The sequence below is a fragment of the Monodelphis domestica genome, chromosome 6 (assembly GCF_027887165.1).
Source record: "Monodelphis domestica isolate mMonDom1 chromosome 6, mMonDom1.pri, whole genome shotgun sequence".
NCBI classification, from domain to species: Eukaryota; Metazoa; Chordata; class Mammalia; order Didelphimorphia; family Didelphidae; genus Monodelphis; species Monodelphis domestica.
Genome location: NC_077232.1, coordinates 297,582,376 through 297,602,349, shown reverse-complemented (window position 1 = coordinate 297,602,349; position 19,974 = coordinate 297,582,376). Strand labels below are relative to the sequence as shown.

The 19,974-nt window shown below is 43.8% G+C and overlaps 1 protein-coding gene across 1 annotated transcript in view; it reads right to left on the bottom strand.

Moving 5' to 3' along the window:
* The window catches only part of WRN (WRN RecQ like helicase), a 136,578-nt gene that overhangs the window by 13,773 nt on the left and 102,831 nt on the right, over positions 1-19,974 (bottom strand). Inside the window, exons 26-30 of the mRNA XM_007495569.3 lie at positions 18,641-18,725; positions 17,899-18,011; positions 15,630-15,744; positions 11,387-11,503; positions 9,142-9,304 (exon numbers count right to left, since the gene is read on the bottom strand). Coding sequence (XP_007495631.2) covers positions 9,142-9,304; positions 11,387-11,503; positions 15,630-15,744; positions 17,899-18,011; positions 18,641-18,725 — 593 coding nt within the window. The remainder of the gene's footprint in view (positions 1-9,141; positions 9,305-11,386; positions 11,504-15,629; positions 15,745-17,898; positions 18,012-18,640; positions 18,726-19,974) is intronic.

Here is a 19,974-nt window from a genome sequence, read left to right as displayed (position 1 = left end):
ATGTATTCCTATATGAAAAGATGATATTGGTAACTCTTAAAAATTGTTATTATCATCAGGATAGCTAGAAGAAGTATACTTAGAGGGTACAGTGACATGCTGCATAGGATGATATGTCAAAAAAATATAAAAAACTAGGGGTAAAAAAGAGGATAGTAGTAAAAGAAATGTGAAAATAGAAAAAATGAGGTAAATATATTTCTTAAAGAAGCGCACAGGGGAGGGAGGAAAAAGACCAATACAATGGGAGAGTGGAAGAGGTTGGCAACAAAAGCTAAATCAATTGTACAAAAAAATCAAGCCATTCCCCAATTGATAAATGGGCAAGGGACATGAATAGGCAGTTTTCAGATAAAGAAATCAAAACTATCAATAAGCGCATGAAAAAGTGTTCTAAATCTCTCATAATTAGAGAAATGCAAATCAAAACAACTCTGAATTGTGGTATCTGATGGTGATGGAATACTATTATGCTGAAAGGAATAATGAACTGGAGGGGTTCCATCTTAACCTGAAAGATCTCCAGGAAGTGATGCAGAGCGAAAGGAGCAGAACCAGGAGAATATTGTACACAGAGACTGAGACACTGTGGCACAATCAAATGTAATGGACTTCTCTACTAACGACAATGAAATGATCCAGGACAATTCTGAGGGACTTATGAAAAAGAATGCTATCCACATCCAGAGAAAGATGAATAATCACATGGTTCAATGGGGATATGATTGGGGATGTTGATTTTAAATGATCGTTCTATTGCAAATATTAATAATATAGAACTAGGTTTTGAAGAAGGATACATGTAAAACCCAGTGGAATTGCTCTTTGGCTCTGGGAGGGGAAAGGGATAAGGGGTGAGAAAGAATATGAATCATGTAACCATGGAAAAATATTCTAAATTAATTAAATAAATAAATGAAATTTTTTTAGAGTTTCTGAGTGGTAGAAGACTTGGAGTTTAAGTGACTTGTCAATGTTTGCAGAACTAGTTATCAGAGCCAGAACATGAACCTTGTCTCCAAGTTTAGCGATCTTATCTTTTCCTTAGACTAAGCTTCCTCCTTCACCAGCCAATCAGCTGTCCCACCCTAACCACCCTACCTTCTCTTCTTCTCTTGTCTCCTCTGCTCTACCCAAAGTCCCTGGGAAGTGAATCCACTGATCTTTGAACCTGCTCCCAGTGGGTGGCTATGGAGGCCAACAAGTCGTCTTGGCCAATCTATCTCTTGCCTGGCCTAAACCAGACTAAGAGAGACAAGTTTTCCCTGCACAATCTATCCAGCCTTCTGCCCAGGTCACAGTCATCAAATCTAGAGTACCACCACTTCTGGAAAGGACATGTCACTGGGAATATCACTCCACTCCCCACATAAAAAAAGCTCTCCTCTACGACCACCACTTTCCATCATGTAGAGTCTTTTCTATCAAAAGAGAAAGCCCTTGAAGGCAGGGATCATTTCCTTTTTTATAAAATCCAGATTTAGCACACAGAAATAATAAGAGTACTTTCATTCATCCTCTACTAGACTGCTGATGATTTCTGTGTGACACAACTAATATACTTCTACACATTCCCAGGCCACTGACAAGGCATTCCTGGTCCTCTGGCTTTGGGCTGGGCACCCCTAGACACCCTTCCAATACTGAATCCATGCTTCTCTTATGTCCCATCAACTAAATAGCCCCAGGTTAATGGTCAGGCCATTCCTGGGACACCAGGGGCCAGTGCTTAGCATAGGCTCTGGAACGATGAAGTCACTTCATAAATGCTTGTTGGCTTTGACAAGCAAGGAAGAAAGATTTGGAAGTCAGTGTGGGAAAGAAGAATCAATAAGGGTAGATGAGCAGAATGTCAGGGCAAAAGAAAAGGTTCCTAATTAAATCCCAGCTGGAGTTCTATGGGAGTACTTCAGCCACCAAAGAATGAATAAAAAGGGAGGATGTATATCCAGTAATATGGCAGGTGAAGAATAAGGGCTGGTGGTGAGGGGCTTTCAAAGCCTTTGGTGGTGGTGGTTCTTTATTTTACTTTAATTTTGAACACTAGAGGTCTCTATCACCTCAAAAAACAAACACATCTTCCTTACTAAGACATTTAAAACATTTCACAACTTGTCTCCAACTGCCCTTCCCACCCTCTATCACTCCTCTGCAATCTTTCTCTGGTCCAGCCACACAAAAACTCTATTACCCATATGGGTGGCCTCTGACAGGCTGTGTACTAATGGAAATGAAGAAGGAACCAAAGTATTGACAGATACTTGGAAAAGCGGGAATAGATAAAAGGTGGCACCACTTCTTCCTCCCTTTCCCCAGGCAAAACTGTTTGACTATGGAGTCAGATCTGACCAGAGCCGAAGGGTAAGTGAAAAATCTCCTTCAGTCTCTTTCTTCTTATTTGATGTATTTTGTAATTCCCCCTCTAGCATATTGAAGATTATTAAGTCTTCAGTAGAACCAAAAATATCTAGTTATTGGGTAAAAGGGTTGAGGTATAAACAAGGGTAGAGGAAACAGGAAGTCCCTGACTATTTCCCTTCTACAGATGGTTTTAGGGGTTTGAATCAGGACTCTGGGCACAGACAATATTTAATATCTTGGTGAGCTCAAGATGTTGGTATTTCTTGTCTCAGAGATATGGTTGGTAAAAATCTTCTTCAGGATAGGCTCTTGTTTTCCCCTAAGGGAAAAGTCTCTAACCTAATAATATCATCAATGAATAAGCTGGATCTTTTATTTCTCAGCAAAGGATTAATGGATATATGCTGTCTTCTCAGTAAGGGTTTTATTCCTTCTCTCTTCAAGCTAAGGAGAGCAAAGAACTAAGCAGTTGTCAACTGCTCCAGCTTTAACTTGGATGGAATGTTGCATACCATCCACCCAATGGCAGCAGGATTCCATCTCATCTTTTTCTGAGACAGCTTTTCAAATCCAGTCTTTTCCATTCATTTTTGACATTTCCCTCTTTCACAGCTGGAACTCTTGTCTGGCTTCGGGTGCAGCTGGGGATGGGGAGTGGTGCAGTGGATAGAACACTGGGCCTAGAGTCAGGAAGACCTGAATTCAAATCTTGCCTAAGGCACTTACTAGTTGGGTGCCTCTGGGAAAATTGCATAATTTGTTTGCCTCAGTTTTCTCATGTATGTAAATGGGTTAATAATATCACCCCAGGGATGTCCATCAATTGGGGAATGGCTTGAATAAACTGTGGTGCTGTACTGGGAGGTGTGGGGGTGAATCTTAAAATTTATCAGACTTGTGAATCTTAAAAATTCTCAGACTCTATACCTTAGAACATTTGGTTAAGACCATTCCCCATTTTAAACAATGAAGGTACTTGATGAGGAATGTGAGAACTTTACACTACTCCACCCATACTTGGGCATACTTTAGGGGAATATAAAGTTGTAAACTTCTTAAACAATGAAAAGTACTTAACCCATACTTAAAGTAAAGCTAAAACCTTTAAGCTGGGTCTATTTTTAGATCTAATACAAAAAGGTGCTAAGTACCTATGAAGGTCAAATTAATCACTAAAAGTTCAAGCAAGCTTAGCAAGAGGTGTGAGATTTTAGTCTACTCAGAGAAGTTGAGAACTAAAGAAGATGTGAATTAAGAATGGTCAGTCCTGTGAAAACGTCTACTGTGATTAGTAGATGTGAGAACTTAGGGGAGGTGACATAGGAAAAAATTCTCTTTAAAAGGAGGACAGAAAGGCCTCTGAAAAAGTTCAGCTTGCCAAAGCTGAATTGGAGGTCAGGAGTCAGAGGAGGCTGCTGGGTCTCTCTCTCTGTCTCTCGGTGGCTGAACGTAGTTCAGCTTCCTGAACTGAACTGGAGGGTCTCTGAACACTAGAATCTTACTTGGGACAAATCTTGTGGTGAGTGATTAAAGACTGACTGATCTCTCTCTTAAGGCTTAGGGCTAGGCTGGCCTAACCCTTTTCTCATTATTTCCTCTTACTTTCTCTCTCTCTTTCATTAATTCCTTAATTTGTATTAATTAAAATCTCCATAAAACCCAGCTGACTTGGGTATTTCATATTTTGGGAATTTTCCCATGGCGACCACTTTTATTTTTAATATAAAATCAAGACACTAAAAATTATCTTTACAGTTTTGGCAATCCAAAGTCTTGAAACCATATTTTTGTGGTCACAGTTTATATCAACCACTCTTTTGTCTGTAACAGGGGCGGGGGGGGGGGGGGAATATCAGGAACCAAAGTTTGACAGGTAACTGAGAGGTAGGGAACAGATAAAGAGAAACACCACTTCTCTCCGAGGCAGAGCTGTCCCAGAGAAGTTGAAGTTAATCTATGCCCAGAGCTAAAAGGTAAGGGGAAATCCCCTTCAATCTCTGGTTTCTATTCTCTTCTTTGGATGATTTGTTATCTGTGATCCCCTTAGTACATTGAAGAAACAATGTCTAATTCTTCGGTAAATTATAAGATCTATGTATTAGTTGATAGGTCTAGAATGGTCAGATAGGGAAGAGGGAAACAGGAAGTCCCTAATCTATTTCCACCTAAAGTTTCTTCCTGGGTTGAGGCTCAGGTCTAGGGACCTAAGTCCCAGAAGACCTTAGGATCTTTGTGGATTCAGGTTGATGTAATTTCCCGAGACAGAGATACAGCTTTGAAGGAAATTCTTTGGGTTGGAAAAAGTCTCTATCCACCACTTATAAAGAAAGATGGTTAACCTGGGTCTCTTCAGATCAATAAGGGATTTGTCATCAGATAAGATCAGTGAGATTTGTTCCTTTTCTCCTCAGTTCAGAAGGACAAGAAGTATATTCTCAACTGTTCACCTACTTTTCTTAGCTGGAGATTCCAGTCCCATCCCCCATTGGCAGTCAAAGTTCTATTTCCTTCGTGCATGAGATCTCATTGTAAAATCCAGTGTTTGTAATATATTGTATTTCTCTTGTCCACAGTATAAGCTGGTGCTGAAATACTATTGTGCTATGAGAGATAATAAGCAAAATGACTGCAGAAAAAGCTGCAAAGATCTGCATGAACTGATGCAGAGTGAAATAAGCAGAACCAGGAGAACATTGTACACAGTAACAGCAATGCTGTATAATTATCAGCTGTGAAAACTTGGCTATTCTCGGGAATACAATGATCCAGGACAATTCTGAGGGACTTAGGACAAAGAATGCTCTCCACCTCCACAGAAAGAACTATTGAAGTTGGATGAATGTAGATCAAAGCATATGATTTTTCACACCAGCATATTTATGATTCTATTTTGGGGTTTTTGTTATGTAAGAGTTTGCTCTTACAACAATGACCAATATGGAAATGTGTTTTGCATGACAATAAAAATAAAACTTAATTTTAAAAAATAATCATAACACCCCAGGGTTATTGTCCAGATAAAAGAAAAGCTCTTGGCAAACCTTAAAATCTAGATTATGTGCTACCTAGTAATATTCTTTCTCCTTCCCTTCAAAGCTGTTTGCTCACTCTGCTGACATGAGGTCTCTCTTATGCCCTCAGCTGATGGCACTTCACCTGCCAGATGAGCTTGTACATGTACATACAAAACAAATACAAATGAGTGTGAGTTCTTTGAGGGCAAGTACTATTTCATTTTTGTCTTTGTACATTGCTGGAAGATAGTCACCATATTCCCCTTGTAGCTTTTTTTGCTTCTGCCTAAACATCCTAAGTTCTCCCAGCCCATCACCTGGCCTCCTGGCCACCCCTCTCAGCCCTCTGTCCTGTATCATCAGCTAAGCTGCTAAGATTACGATCTATTCTTCTGTCTGGGCTGCTGATCAAGAACACCCAGTTGCTGGGTCCCAACACTTTCCTCAACCCCCCTAACCCCACAGTTCTTGAATACTACCCCAAGGTAGGAGGTGGTCAGTCTGTCTGGGTCATGGCCCATATCTATGTCTGTCCTGTCCATCTCTCAAGAACAGCATCAGAGCCTTTGTCCAAAGTTCTGTGTAAAACTGCAACTAAAATGCATGTCCCCTTCCTGCACTGGGTCTCTTCAGGGCCTCTTGATCCAACAGGGTCTCCCAGAGAACATCATGTGCCTGTTAAAGGAGCACTGAACCTCAATGGCTTGCTTCACTGGGTTCTTAGAACTATCTGCAAAGCTTTCTTAAACAACATAAACAACAGTAGTATTGTCTAAGGAACTGGCAAATTAAATTATGCCCTAAAAATGCCCTAAAAGCCTATTTTTAGGAACCAGCCAGTCAAGCAAAACTCTGCTTGGGCAAAGGGAAAACTAAGTTTTTTCTGTCCTCTTCTGGTTCATGCCAACCTGGTGCCCATGTCAAGAGGAAGGAACTCCTAAGCCCCCTTTCAAGATGCAAATAGGCTCCTGGCAAAGTTCATTATCTTGAGTGACCCAGAAAATTAAACTCACTGACTTTAGCTATCTTCACTTAGATGTGTATGGGGAGGTTCGAGGAGGATCAAACTCAAGAAGACAACATAATATTGAATTACTGTTTGTTGAAAATATAAATCCATGGGGCAGCTGGGTAGCTTAGTGGATTGAGAGCCAGGCCTAGAGATGGGAGATCCTAGGTTCAAATCTGGCCTCAGACACTTCCCAGCTGTGTGACCCTGGGCAAGTCACTTGGCCCCCATTGCCTAGCCCTTACCACTCTTCTGCCTTGGAGCCAATACACAGTATTGACTCCAGGACAGAAGGTAAGGGTTTAAAAAAAAAAGAAAATATAAATCCACTTGCCTTGACAGAAGAATATACTGCCCTCAAGGCTCTCCCTTTCAAGGAATCTCTCGGGTGCACCTGAAGCTCACCAAACAGTACTTTGAAGGCACTAACAGGATGATCCTGGCTGGTGAAATTACATTAAGGCATAAAATAAGGGCAGAGGAACCTGTTGCTGTCGGGGGAGGTACTTGGGGCAAAGCAGATTCCCCATGGAGTTTGGGAAAGTGGAAAGGGGGAGGAGGGGGCTCCAAATGCTCCTGCTTATGGAATAACCATTGGGCTACTTCCCTGCAATAGCTAGCATACCTATAACATTGTAATTTATATCCATGCACAATAGGCCTGGGAAGTAGATGCTACCACTGCCCCCATTTTGTAGATGAGCAAACAAAGAAAAAGACAATCTCTGAGAAGTTGAAATCACAGCTCCCTGATTGAGAACCACATGCTGGGGGTCAGGAAGCAGAGGAACGTGACTATGTGAAAGGTGTAATAAAAAGGACTCTCTTTGTATGAATGAAAGTTTAACTAACTAAATGAGAGGGAAGCGAGAATGAAGCAGACAGCCAGGGCTGCTCTCTGCTCTCTCTGCCCATTACCCTTCCTTTGGAAGGGGGTCCCTCAGCTTTCAAGTCGCAAGAACAAAAGGAAAAGCGAAGCAAGATCTCCAAATGCCACATGGGAAAGGCCTGGCCACTTTGTTAAGCAAAGAACTTCCTGATCTTGGAAAGACAGATTTCAGAGACTATGAAGATGGCCCCAAAGCTGTAAAAGTGACTGACATGTAAGCCTCCTTACCCAATGAGGTGATGCTATAAGCATTAACCAACTCTGTTCACAAGTAACACCTAATGACTCCAACGTGTATGAACATCATCATGTTAACATCAGCGGAATAATGCCAACTCAGTCTGATAAGTCCAGGCCCAGGCAATGGGTTCTTCAATGAAAGACTACACAAGGCAAGGATTCCCTTGAGCACGTTTGGTGGCAAAACAAGCTTTCTCATGGCCACAGCCCTACTGTTCCAAAACATTCAGCAGCACCCTACTGCCCTCCCTCTTCTTCTCCACCAATGAGGCTCCCCTGAACACAGCCCAGCCTCTCATGCACACCACTGTCTCTGCCTGAAGTCAGTGGAGTTTTGTTTGGACACTCAGCAAAGTCCACAGGAAGCTGAGACTACTCGAGCAGAGGGAGAGTGTATGCCGGAAAAGTACCAGCCATCTGCCCCCATTCAGATCTCCCAGGACCCCCTAGGTCACTCTGCAAATATGTGCCTCTGGTCCCAGGGCCTGAGCCTCAGCCCTGCCAGGCTACTGACTCCCTGCGGGCAGCACCTACTGAGTCTATGAGCCAAAAACGCCAAGTGTATACCAAGGCTTCCTAAGCAGGAGTGCCGCCATTCCTGGGGCAAGTTCCCAGCACTGGCCAGCAGGGAACCTGGCTCAAGAGTTGCAGCAAGAGTTACCTACCATCAAGGACAGAAGTGCCCACAAAGAAGGTGAGCCAAGTCCCTATCAGGAAGGAAAGGGGGCGTTCCTTGATCACCCGATAAGAAGGGGCCTCCAGACGCAGAGGAGGAGGTCACCAAAGAAGGCTTGGGAAAAAGAAGACATGAAGGGCTCTGGTCAGCATCACACCAGTGAGGGAGTGGCCGACAACCTCGGATCTCAAGAGGAAGGGTTTGGCAGGGAGGAGCAGAGAGTTCCAGCACCAGCACTAAGAACGCTGACAGGACCGAGGCCTCCAGCAGAAGGAATGCACACAGTTCTGAGCTTAGCCTCATGGAGTTCGGCTCTGCTCCAAGGACTTGCACAATCAGGACCAGGCACTAGGAGGAGAGGATCCAGGCTATCTAGCCTGAAGCCTTCCAGCATGAGCCTACCCTCCCCAAGAGACCTGTAGCCCCTGCCTGAACTGCCCACATGACCCAATAAGCCCAGGGCGGGTCACTTGGGTCCTCCAGCCAGAAGGATCCAGAGGCAGACCCCAGGCCCAGATCTCCTCCTAGACCTTCCTGTGAGGCTCACTCCCCTCTACACTGTACTTCATATACACTGAGGATATACCCACTACACAGAAGTCACTCAGGGACAAACCACAGCACCAAGCTGATGAAACATGAAAACACAGAGGGAAGAACAGGAGCTGTCTTCTTAGTCTAAATTCTACACATCTGTCAGTGAAATGGGTGGGCATCCATCCAGGAGAAGCAGGAAGTGCCTGGGGGAACAAGCTTTGCCCTATTCAGGGCATCAGAAAGGGGGCACAGAGGAAGGCAGTGAAGGGATCTCCCTCCATGCTACAGGGAGTTGTCACTGCCTTTTCTCAAAGCACCAAAGGCTGATGCTGCCCACAGAGGGCAAGACAGGTCTGGCTGGCTGCTCCCTTGGCCCCTATGGTGACAGGTAGGCAGCCGAGGCTGGGCTGCTCACCGGAGCTGATAGGAGGTTTCTGGATCACATCGGTGATTATCTTCTGGATGTGTGGAGTCAGGCCTGCGCGTTCCAAGTCCACAGGGTAGCCCGCCTTCACTGCCTGGGATAAGTGAGTGCCAACCACGGGGAGAGGCATTGTCCTGCTCTCAGCAATGCTCCGCTGGGAAGAAAGCAACAAAGATGAGCTGTGGCCAAGACACAGAAGAAGAGTGCTAGATGCAAGTGGCTGCTGAAGGCAGGCCTCAAGCCTCATTTTCTGGGCAATCTTAGGACTATTATTCAAAATAATGATACTGGGACGGTAGGGTTCAATACTGGTCAAGGTTGAAGAACAAACAGGCCCACATGCATTCATGTCTTCTCTCCCTTGGACCTCGTCTCTGGCTCTCTAAGGAGAGCATGGGCAAATGATCAGCCCAGCCTCTGTCTCTAAGCAGTCTTGAGGTGTGCAAGATTCCACCCGAAGAGATTATGAAAAGTCCTCTTTGATGACATCAGAGACAGAGAAACTGAAAACTGGTTTCATTGGGGAAGCCAGTAACAGTCACTGCCCATCTTAGAAAGCACATCACCCCACACGAAAATGAATGGAGTTATTACACACTGGCCTCCCTAGTGGTCCTTGGTTACACATACAGGTCTGTAACTGAACATATTACCTTAGGTGCTCGGGTCACGAGATTAGGAGAACATTCTTTAGACAAGGTTATTGGGTGACAGCTTCTCTCTTGTAGTTTCTTTCACCCCACCTTGACCTGCTAACCTCTCAAGGCCATACAAAGTCTCTAGTGGGCCTACTGCTCAGAGGAAAGCCATTCTACTCCCAGAAGAGGCAAAGTAAACCTTTAAAGGGAGGTTTTAAATTACTTCCATAAACTTTTCACCCTTCCCTGCTAGACAGGGCACCATGTGTGTGAGTAATAATACCAGGGTTATTTGATATGGGGCATCAAGTTACCTTCCACTAATTGCACCACTGCTCCTCAGTAATCAGTCCTTGGACATTTTTAATTTTGTGGTTAACTGACAAGTCCCCCTATTTCAACCTCTTGGGAAAGGAAGCTAATTACACAACCAAATACACCAAAAATAATAGCAAGGGGCCCTTGTGAGGAAGGCCATACCCCATGGAGCACAGACGCCTGCCTCCCAACCCTCAAAGTCCAGGCCAGAGAGCACTGCATAGAGAAAGGAGCTGGGAAGAGACCTCTGAGAGGGTACAGGACCTGTGTGAACATTAACCTCACAGGTCTATAAGGGGAAAGTGCTCTGAAAACCTCCAAGTCACCCCTGAGGGGTTCAGGCTGTTACTGTCAAGTGAAAGAAGACATTTACCAGCATAGGCCACATGTACCACAATAGCTCTCAAGGCCACAAAGATTTTCAATGGTGTTTTAGAGTTTTAAAAGATGTCATCCCTTATAACTGACTACTAGAGGCACACTGGATAAAGGGCTGAACTTGGAGATGCCGAATTCAGATCCAGCCTCAGACGTTTCTTAGCTGGGTGACTCGTACAACCTCTGACTACCTCAGTTTCCTCACTTGACATCAGGAAAAATAACAGCACTTCCCTCCATAAAGTGCTATGTAAATGCTAGGTAGGAATAATCAACCAGAAAGATGACTGCACAGAATCTTTACATACATTATGAGCCTGTTCAGCCTTGTTTTTACTGGGCTCACCAACATGCAGAGTCTGAAGCCAGACAGTCAGGCTGGGGTCAATTAGGAAATCCCTCAAAGGTGATGCCCTCATTTCAGATCTTGCCCCCTTCCAAAAGAAAGTCAGAAAAATAAATATTTCTTTTGGGGAGACACATACCCATGAAAGCCTGATATTCTCTGGGCAAACTGAGAAGTCAGCAATGAGCAGTGGAAGTCTTTGCAGGGTGAAGGATTCTCAAATTGCATCTAATGCACTAATGTCTGAGTTTCCATAAATCTCTGTTTAGAACAAGGATCTGGACAATGCAGCCTCTTGGCAGCCTTCTTGTAAAAACCTACTTGCCCTAACCAGTAGTCAGTGAGGCCTGTGACAGCCCCTACTGAATTATATAGGGACCCACGGCCAAACACTGAGCAAAGATCAGGGATATAAAGGACAAGGATGAGCATGGCTGAAGGAACTGCTGTCTGAATGACACCTCAAAGGCTTCCTTCAACATCCTTGTGACATAACTGACCCTAAGCACTGCACAATTTCCTTCTGACTCAAAGCGGACAAAGCCTTTGGACTCACCAAAGACAAGTTCTTTTCCTGGAACAAAGAGTAAGTGATGGAGACTGATGCAGGCAGTTGGCTGAGACAACATTTCTTCTCTTCCAATCCAGGTGAAGGGCTGGAAAACAAGTCTGTCTACAAGAGATGAAGAGAGAACTGAGTTTCATGTGTCCAGAAATAGACAACATTCTTTACGGCAAAAAGATTCTAGGAAGTTGGACCATACAAGAAAGGGATGGATCAAGCTAGCATATGCATGTACAATTTCTCATGTTGCAAGTGGATTTGGAGGCAAGGACGCAGGCTCACAAAGGAGAGCTGGACATCTGGTCCAACCCTCTCATGATGAGAAAATAGAGGCCTCAAGAGGGGAAGTGACTGTGCCAAGGTCACAAAAGATTTAAGGGATAGTGGTAGAATTTTAATGCGGGCCCTAAGACTCCAAAGCCAGTATCTACAGTAGACAATACTGCCTCTCCAGTCTAAGTCTAAGCCTCCCCTTTAGCTGTGAAGATGGCATGACAAAGGAGTGGTAGTGGTTCCACTTACTTTTATTCCAAATACTAAAAAGCAATGATTTTAGAAGGCCAAACAATCCCAACCCACTACTACTTCTATTGTAAGTTTTTAAAAAGGAAGAAACTTGTGGAATGGGAAGGAGAACACAAGTACCTTGGTGCTTACATCTCCTTTGGCTCATCTTTTTTATTTTTATTCTTTTCCCCTCAAAGGATCATAGTTTATGAGCAGAAAGGCAGTTTGGAAGTCATCTAGGTCAATATTTTACAGAATGGAAAACAGAGGCCCAGAGAAATGAAAGTACTTGCCCTAGGTTATAGCTGGTGGCATGGCAGAGGCAGTATTCAAACCTAATACAGAGTGGTTAGAGCACCAGGCCTGTAGTCAGGAAGACCTACCTTCAACTCTGGTCTCAGACACCTTCTGAATATAGGTATAACCCCTGATAAACCATGTTACCTCTCCCTGACTCAATGATCTCCATCTCTAAAATGGGGACCATGACAGTACCTATCTGCCAGAATGGTGGTGAGAATCAATGAGATTAATGCTTATAAAGTGTGTATAGCACAGTGCCTGGCACTTAATAAGTGTTTGTTCCTTGCCTTTTGGGCAATTTCCCTTTCTTGACTTGCATTACATCCTAAACATTCCTTTGCCATGTTTACTCTGCTCCATTTGTCAACACCGACAGTCCAATTACAATCCATTACTATTATGTCCTGCTGGGTCTAGCCGTTCCCTGCCCAGCTAGATCCCAGACCTCAGGCCCCAAAAATGGCTATCTCTGATAGTCCAACAAATTATGAGGAAGAAGTTCAAGCTTGAAAAAAATGCTTACTAGATCTATGGCATTTTATGAGTCAAACAATAGTTAACATTTCTGTTTAGGGAACAGCAATAGAATCATGTCATTCTGACAATCTTATGAGTTAAAAATAACTCTGTCCTCAGGCTCCTCAGGGTTCTGGTCAGAAATAATATGTTTCTCTCCCAAACATTCAATAAGTCTGTCAGGCTTCATTCTGTTTGAACATCTGCATTTCAATGAGCTCCACACACAATGAGAAGTGCTATTTCTGCCTCACAGGAAGCTCACTGAGACCCCTTGAAGTACAGAATCTGCCTCCCGAGTTGGAGAACACTTTAAAAGAGTCTTACCATTTACATTCATTAAATTCAGTAAACCATTCCCCCTAATTCCCCCAATCTTTGGAACATATCCTCAGCTACAGAATTCTGATTAGTAGTATGAGCATAAACATTGTCTTGAGGTTTCTCTCTATATTTGGCAGACTCTGTCCCTTTTTTTTCTCCTTCCATAAAAGAAATTTGGACAAACAATGAAATATCACTTACAGTTACTTTAAAAATGTTCCAAAATAGAAAATAGTTTAGGTTCCTGGATATATACGGTCCTAAACCTTTGCAGAAAAATTAATCTTAAGTCAGCTGTCCATGATCCTTTGCAAGTGGACAAGCCCTATTCCTCTACAAGGTGAGAGAGGCTTTGAAGGAAGGATTCTCCCAGAAGTCCCTGGGACTAAATAAGGTGTTTCTCCTGGCATTATTCATAATTTCAAGTTTCTGAAATGAAACTGAAAGATTAGCAAGTGGGAAGGGAGAGGATAAAGATTTGCTTTTCTTAAAACAAAAAACAAACAAAAAACAAAAAAACCATGAACATATAACATGGGCCCTATCTATTCTCAAACTACATCCATCAGGATGCATTTATCAAGTACCCAGAAGGGGCAAGCATTGTATTAAGGGCAGGGAGACAAAGACAAAAGTAAATCAATCCCTGCCCTGAAAAGAGCCAACATCAACCAACAGTACTCACATATGGCAGAATTGGACAAACCTCCTGCAGAAGCTGCAGAAGAACCAACTTTTGAGGGACACCAGGGAATCCTAGAAGTGGCAAGGAAGGGGATATCACTGCAAGGCAAAGGCACAGAGATGGAGGCAGCTGTAAGGGTACAGCAAATAGGCCACAATAGGTGGACAACAGTGTGTGAAGAGTTAGTAATAAGTAAGAACCCCGAAAAGGCAGGATGAGTACAAGCTATGAATTATGAATATGAAAAAATATGCACAATTAGGGAACTTATTTCTGATCTAAGAAGCAATAGGGAGTCTAACATTTATTGAGTATGGGAGGTCACCACTCTGAAGATTTTGGAAAATCCATTTGGTGACTGCAAAGAAACTGGTCTGAAAAGGAGCCTAGAGGCAAGGAGTCTCATTATATTAATAGTCCAGAAGAATGGTGATGTGGTCCTGAACCAGGAAAAACACTGACTTGGAAAAAGGAAAACAGGAAAAAGGAAAAACAGGAAAAACCAAGATTTGGCAGGTGATAGGACAGAGAGGGAGTATAAGGAGTCAGGAGATTTAGAGGTTGGGAACCTGGGAGACTGGAAGGAAGGTCAGTGGCACCTCTGATCAGCAGAGGTGGATTGAGGACAGATAGTTCTAAAAGCCCAACAGATAGCTATAGTGAGGAGAGAGATGGGCTGAATATACTCTGCCCCAGAAGTCACTGGAGACAAACTTGGACAATCAAGGGAGCTGATGAGGTTCCCCCAAGTTAGAGCTCAGAGCAGGGTTTCTTTGCCTTTCTAGTACCACAGATCCCTGGAGTGCAGGCCAATGAAGCTTACGGACTCTACCCAGAAGAAGACTTTTAAATGGAAACAAAAGTAAAATGCAGAAGATTCCCAGAGGAAATCAATTATGATAGTGAAACAATGTTATCAAAATATTAAAAAATCAAGTTCATGGAAAAATGAAGCCTGGTAAGGAACCTTTGGAGGAGAGGGAGATGACCCATTGAATTCTTGAGTAAGTAAATAAACATTTATTAAGCACCTACTATGTGACAGGCACTGTGCTAAATGCTAGGGATACAGTAACAGGCAAAAGAGTCCTCAAGGAGCTCCCAATCTAATGGGGAAGACAATCAGACAACAAGTATGTACAAATGGGCTCTAGACAGAATAAACAGGTAATAATGAACAGAAGGAAGGCACTGGAATTAGAGGCAGTGAAGAAACTTCCTGTAGAAGGTGGGGTTTGATTTGCAACTTAAAGGAAGACAAAGAGGCTAAGTGCAGGGGAGTGTTCTAGGCTGGAGCAGGGTAGGGGGGGTCAGGAGGTCATCATCACTGGATGAAGAGGAAGGTATAAGAAGACTGGAAAAGCAGAGAAGAGTTAGATGATGAAGAGCCTTGAATGGCAAACTGAGCATTTTGTATTTGATCCTGGAAATAGTAGGATTCCTTGGAGGTTATTGAATAAGGGGTGATAAGGTGAGACCTGGATGTGCTTTAGGAAAATCCCTTTGGTGGCTAACTGGAGGATGGACTGGAGCAGAGAGAGAACTGACCCCTCTCCCCAACCAGTGGCTATTGTAATAGTGCAGATGTGAGGTGGTGAGGGCCTGCACTAGGCTGGGGGCAGCATCCGAGGAAAGAGGGGACAGTATTTAACGTGCAGAGGTGACTTGGGCAGGGCAACAGAATGAGCAGTTGGTGATCTGTCCTTGGAGAGGAAATAAGCCTCCCCGAGAAGCCCAGCACAGATCTGTCAAAGCATGAGGAACTCAGTGCCCACATCCCAGGTACTGAAAGCTCTTTCTGGTCTAAGTTCTGCCAGACAAGCCCACCTGACTCCAAGAACACTTGCCAGGTGGCAGAGAGAGGCTGGGCCAAAGAACAGGCCTAGAGGGGCATCTTACCAGAAGGTTGTTCATCTGGCTAAATTTACAGATGACCTCTAGGAGAGGGGACAGCATTGTACACTTTGCTTCTGAAACACCATCGATGTTTTTCAGACTTTCCAGGGTACTTGGCCTATTAAAAAGATGAGACAACCATGAAAAAGGCAGCCCTGACTCTGGGCTCCATGCTGATCCTTGTTAAATTAAAAAAAAATAGCCCCAACTGATGAAATGTCCCTCTGGGGGGTTGGGGGGGGGAGTTTAATAACCCTGGGCTCTGTTGTCACTCTACTAACATTTCAGGGCTATGAGGAGGAACAGTGGGTGATGCTGGGACCAAAGTCAGACAAACATGAATTCAAATGTAGCCTCACACATTGTGCAAGTCTGTTCTTCTGTAAAATGAGGATAATGGCACCCACCTCCCAGGGTTGTGATAGTAACATCTGTAAAGCACTTTGCAAACCATAAAGTACTATATAAGTGCCAGCAATTATTATTATTGTTACTATTAATTAACCTCCACAGAGAACACAAGGCAGTTTTGATGGAACAAATTAATAGTTGACCAGTACATGGAGTTGTGAATTTATCCAACCATTCTGGAGGGCAATTTGAAACTATGCCCAAAGGGCACTAAAAGACTATCTGCCCTTTGACCCAACCATACCACTCCTGGGTTTGTACCCCAAAGAGATAATAAGGAAAAAGACTTGTACAAGAATATTCATAGCTGCCATACCACTCCTGGGTTTGTACCCCAAAGAGATAATAAGGAAAAAGACTTGTACAAGAATATTCATAGCTGCACTGTTTGTGGTGGCAAAACACTGGAAAATGAGGGAATGCCTTTTGATTGGGGAATGGCTGAAGAAATTGTGGTGTATGTTGGTGATGGAATACTATTGTGCTCAAAGGAATAATGAACTGGAGGAATTCCACGTGAACTGGAATGACCTCCAGAAATTGATGCAGAGTGAAAGGAGCAAAACCAGGAGAAGATTGTAAACAGAGACGGATACACTGTGGCACAATTGAATGCAATGGACTTCTCTACTAGCAGCAATGCAATGACCCAGGACAATTCTGAGGGACTTCTGAGAAAAAACACTCTCCACATCCAGAGGAAGAATTGTGGGAGCAGAAACACAGAAGAAAAACAACTGCTTGATCACAAGGGTCTTTGGGGATATGACTGGGGATGTAGACTCTAAATGATCACCCTAGTGCAAATATTAATAATATGGAAATGGGTCTTGATTGATGACACATGTAAAACCCAGTAGAATTGTGCCTCACCTACGGGAGGGGGTGGGGGGAAGAGAGGAAGAGAGGGAAAGAACATGAATCTTGTAACCATGGAAAAATATCCTAAATTAATTAATTAAATAAAATATTCTAAATTAAAAAAAATAGTTTACCACTACAGATCATCAGTCTAAGAAGTGTTTCTCTACCAGGGATGAGCCAAATACTGCATTACACAATTCTAGGTGTGGGGCTCACTCAGCCAGAAGGGAAAGAGCTGGACAAGGTGATTTCTGGGCAAGAATGAGCAAGGAGAGTGGACCTGGGCACCCACCCCAAGTGGCCTCCAAACCAAGTGGCAAAGGGAGCTGTCTGGTATGGTCCATTTCAGCCATTCCTCTAAATACCTCATTTTAGAAAGAGGCAAAGCAGGCCCAGAGAGGAAGAAGTACTCACCTCTTGGAGCCCTGCCTGGGTCTAGGAAACAATCAGAGATGATGGGAAGAAGGGTTGAATACATTCAACATTTTTTTTCTCCTTATGCAGGAACAAACTATTTTATTTCTGTTTTTTAATCTGGATAGGTGAGTGAGGGGGGTGACTGAATTTGTGGGGCCTTGCTGGGTGGGCATACTTAAGACAGGGAGAAATGGCAGAGAGAGTTGGAGGTGAAGCAAAGAGCAGGGCTTTGCAATAAATGGGTACAACAGCAAAAGGAGACATCCAAGGCCCTACTAGGGTTTCCAGCTGGAGATTGGGAGGCTGGTGGCACAACAAGGCACTAAAGAGATCAGAATCGTGGATGGTAGGTAGTATGATCTCAGGTAGAAAATGAATCCTGTTTTTGACCTGGAAACCATGGGGTACTCGAAGGATCTCTGGCAGGCAGGCTAGAGACCCAACTGTGGGAATCACAGGTTGATCAGGGAAACCAGAGGATCAGGCAAGAGATAAAGAGTGCCATGTACTACAGCCTGGGAGGGAAAGGAGCCAGCGTGTGTGGACACACCCCTGCCCATGCTGTGAAATTCACACTCACCTCATCTTGGCCATATCCACCAGCACCTTGTTGGTAGCTAATAAAGCTGGAGGGATGTCCTTCTCACTGGCCTGCTTCTGCCTCTCTTCTACCAGTTTACAATACAACATAGTCTGGGCCAAAGAAAATCAGAAGAGATATTTAAATTTAAATTTAAAAAAGAGCCCATGCATAGACTTGGGGCCTCAGATAGCACATGATCCCAGCCTGTTTAGAGATAAGCCACAGTCCTAGAAGCTTCCACTCTCAGGGTGGGATGGCACCTCAGAGGGTACCTCTGAGCCAACCCACCAGAGCAAGAATCCCAACAACCTCCCCCCACTTCACACCTGAAAAAAGGTCACCCAGCCTTTGCCCAAAGACCTCTAGCCAAGAGGCCAACCTCATCATGGGCTGACACTTTTGAACTATAGAAATGCAAATGTCAACGTGTACATCACTACCTACACACTCTGAAAACAATAAAATAGTGCACATTTTCCAATATGACAGCATCCTTTAACCTCTCTGGGCCTAGATGCCCTTAAAATGCTCAATGAATGATGGTCTGACTCTCATGACCTTAAGACTTAATGAAAGAAAATAGGAGTGCAAACACAATCACCCCTTTTTGACAGATTATCCAACAGGCTCAGAAGGGTGATGGGTCCAGTTTCATCAAGCCAGTCAGTAAGAGAAACCAGATTGGGACCCAAATATTTTGTCTCAAGGAACAACCCCCACTTCCTTCTCCCCAATTTACCTGCAACTCCTGCTCTTTGGATGACACAGATGCTGGGGAGTTGAGGGGTGCAGGAAGAGGCTTCACTGGAGACATTGGCAAAACACTACACAATTCAAAGAGAAACAGACTTGATGTGAGAGTGAGGGAAGGCCTTCAGTGTCCCATCAATTCCATTCACCAGGACGCCCTGATTAGACATCACTGCCTCTTTAGGCCTGGGGAAATCCAGCAGGCAGGCATGTGGCTGATATTCAAGATCACCCATCTCCAAAACGCAAGCTTGTCGGCTCCCCCAAAGAGCAAAGAAAATGTCTTAACAAAACCAGGGAGGAGCAGAGAAACGTGGGTCACAAAGTGATCAGGACAAGAGGAAGGAGAGGCTGACGCTGGTATTTAAACAAGGTTCATATTCTTGAATCATCCTCTAGACTGCTGTGTATCAAGCAGCTTACTAAGCACTCCAGTCCACTTGCCCTTCCAAAAGTCCCTGGGAAGAAGCCTCTACAGCAATTACTGGTCTACATTTTATAAAGGAGGAAGAGTGTCGGGCATGCCTTATGTTAGATGTAGTTGGGAAGTGCTGACTCGCACCTCTAATACCAAGTATAGCAAGCCCAAAATATGGTCTATGAACTTTAAATTTAAGATTTATAGCATTAAAGGAATTCTAGGGTGAATAGGAAAACAAAATGTTGCTTTTTTCCAGACACTATCATGGTCTTCTTAGAGAAACCTACAGACGACTAAATACTAATTGATATGGTTATTTTATATAGTCTGAAATTGGGTTGTGGTAGACCTTCCTTCTTCCCCCATCCTCTCCCCAAATCATTTCCCTTGAGAGTCTAGCCTGTCTCTCAAGATGAATTTTATTCTTTTTTTCTAGATCTGTGTAGCCTACTTGACAAGGTATTGCATCAGGCCCCAATGTACACGCAGCCTGGCCAAGAAGGTTTCATCCTTTTCCAAGTATTCTGCTCCATCATTACACAGAAGGTGGCTGTACTCACAGTTCTTGACCTCTAGAGACTTGTTTCCTTAGGCCTCAGGGACACTGCTCACTCCCCAACTCTTCTCCCTCCTTCATCTCCTTCACTAATATCTCTCCTGTGGTCTAAATGTGGCCACACCCCAAGAGATGGCCTTTGGGCTCCTTGTCTAACCTCTCTTGGTAATTATGTTCACTCCCATCACTTCAATTATCTCCTCTCTCAATCAGTCTCCAACTTCTCTTCCTATCCCCACCTTCTCCCAGATGTCCTTCTCACAGCTTTCACTGCCTGGTGGACTAGACTTCTCTAACTGGACTCCCACCCCTGCCTCACACCACATGGTCCACAGTGAATCCCCTG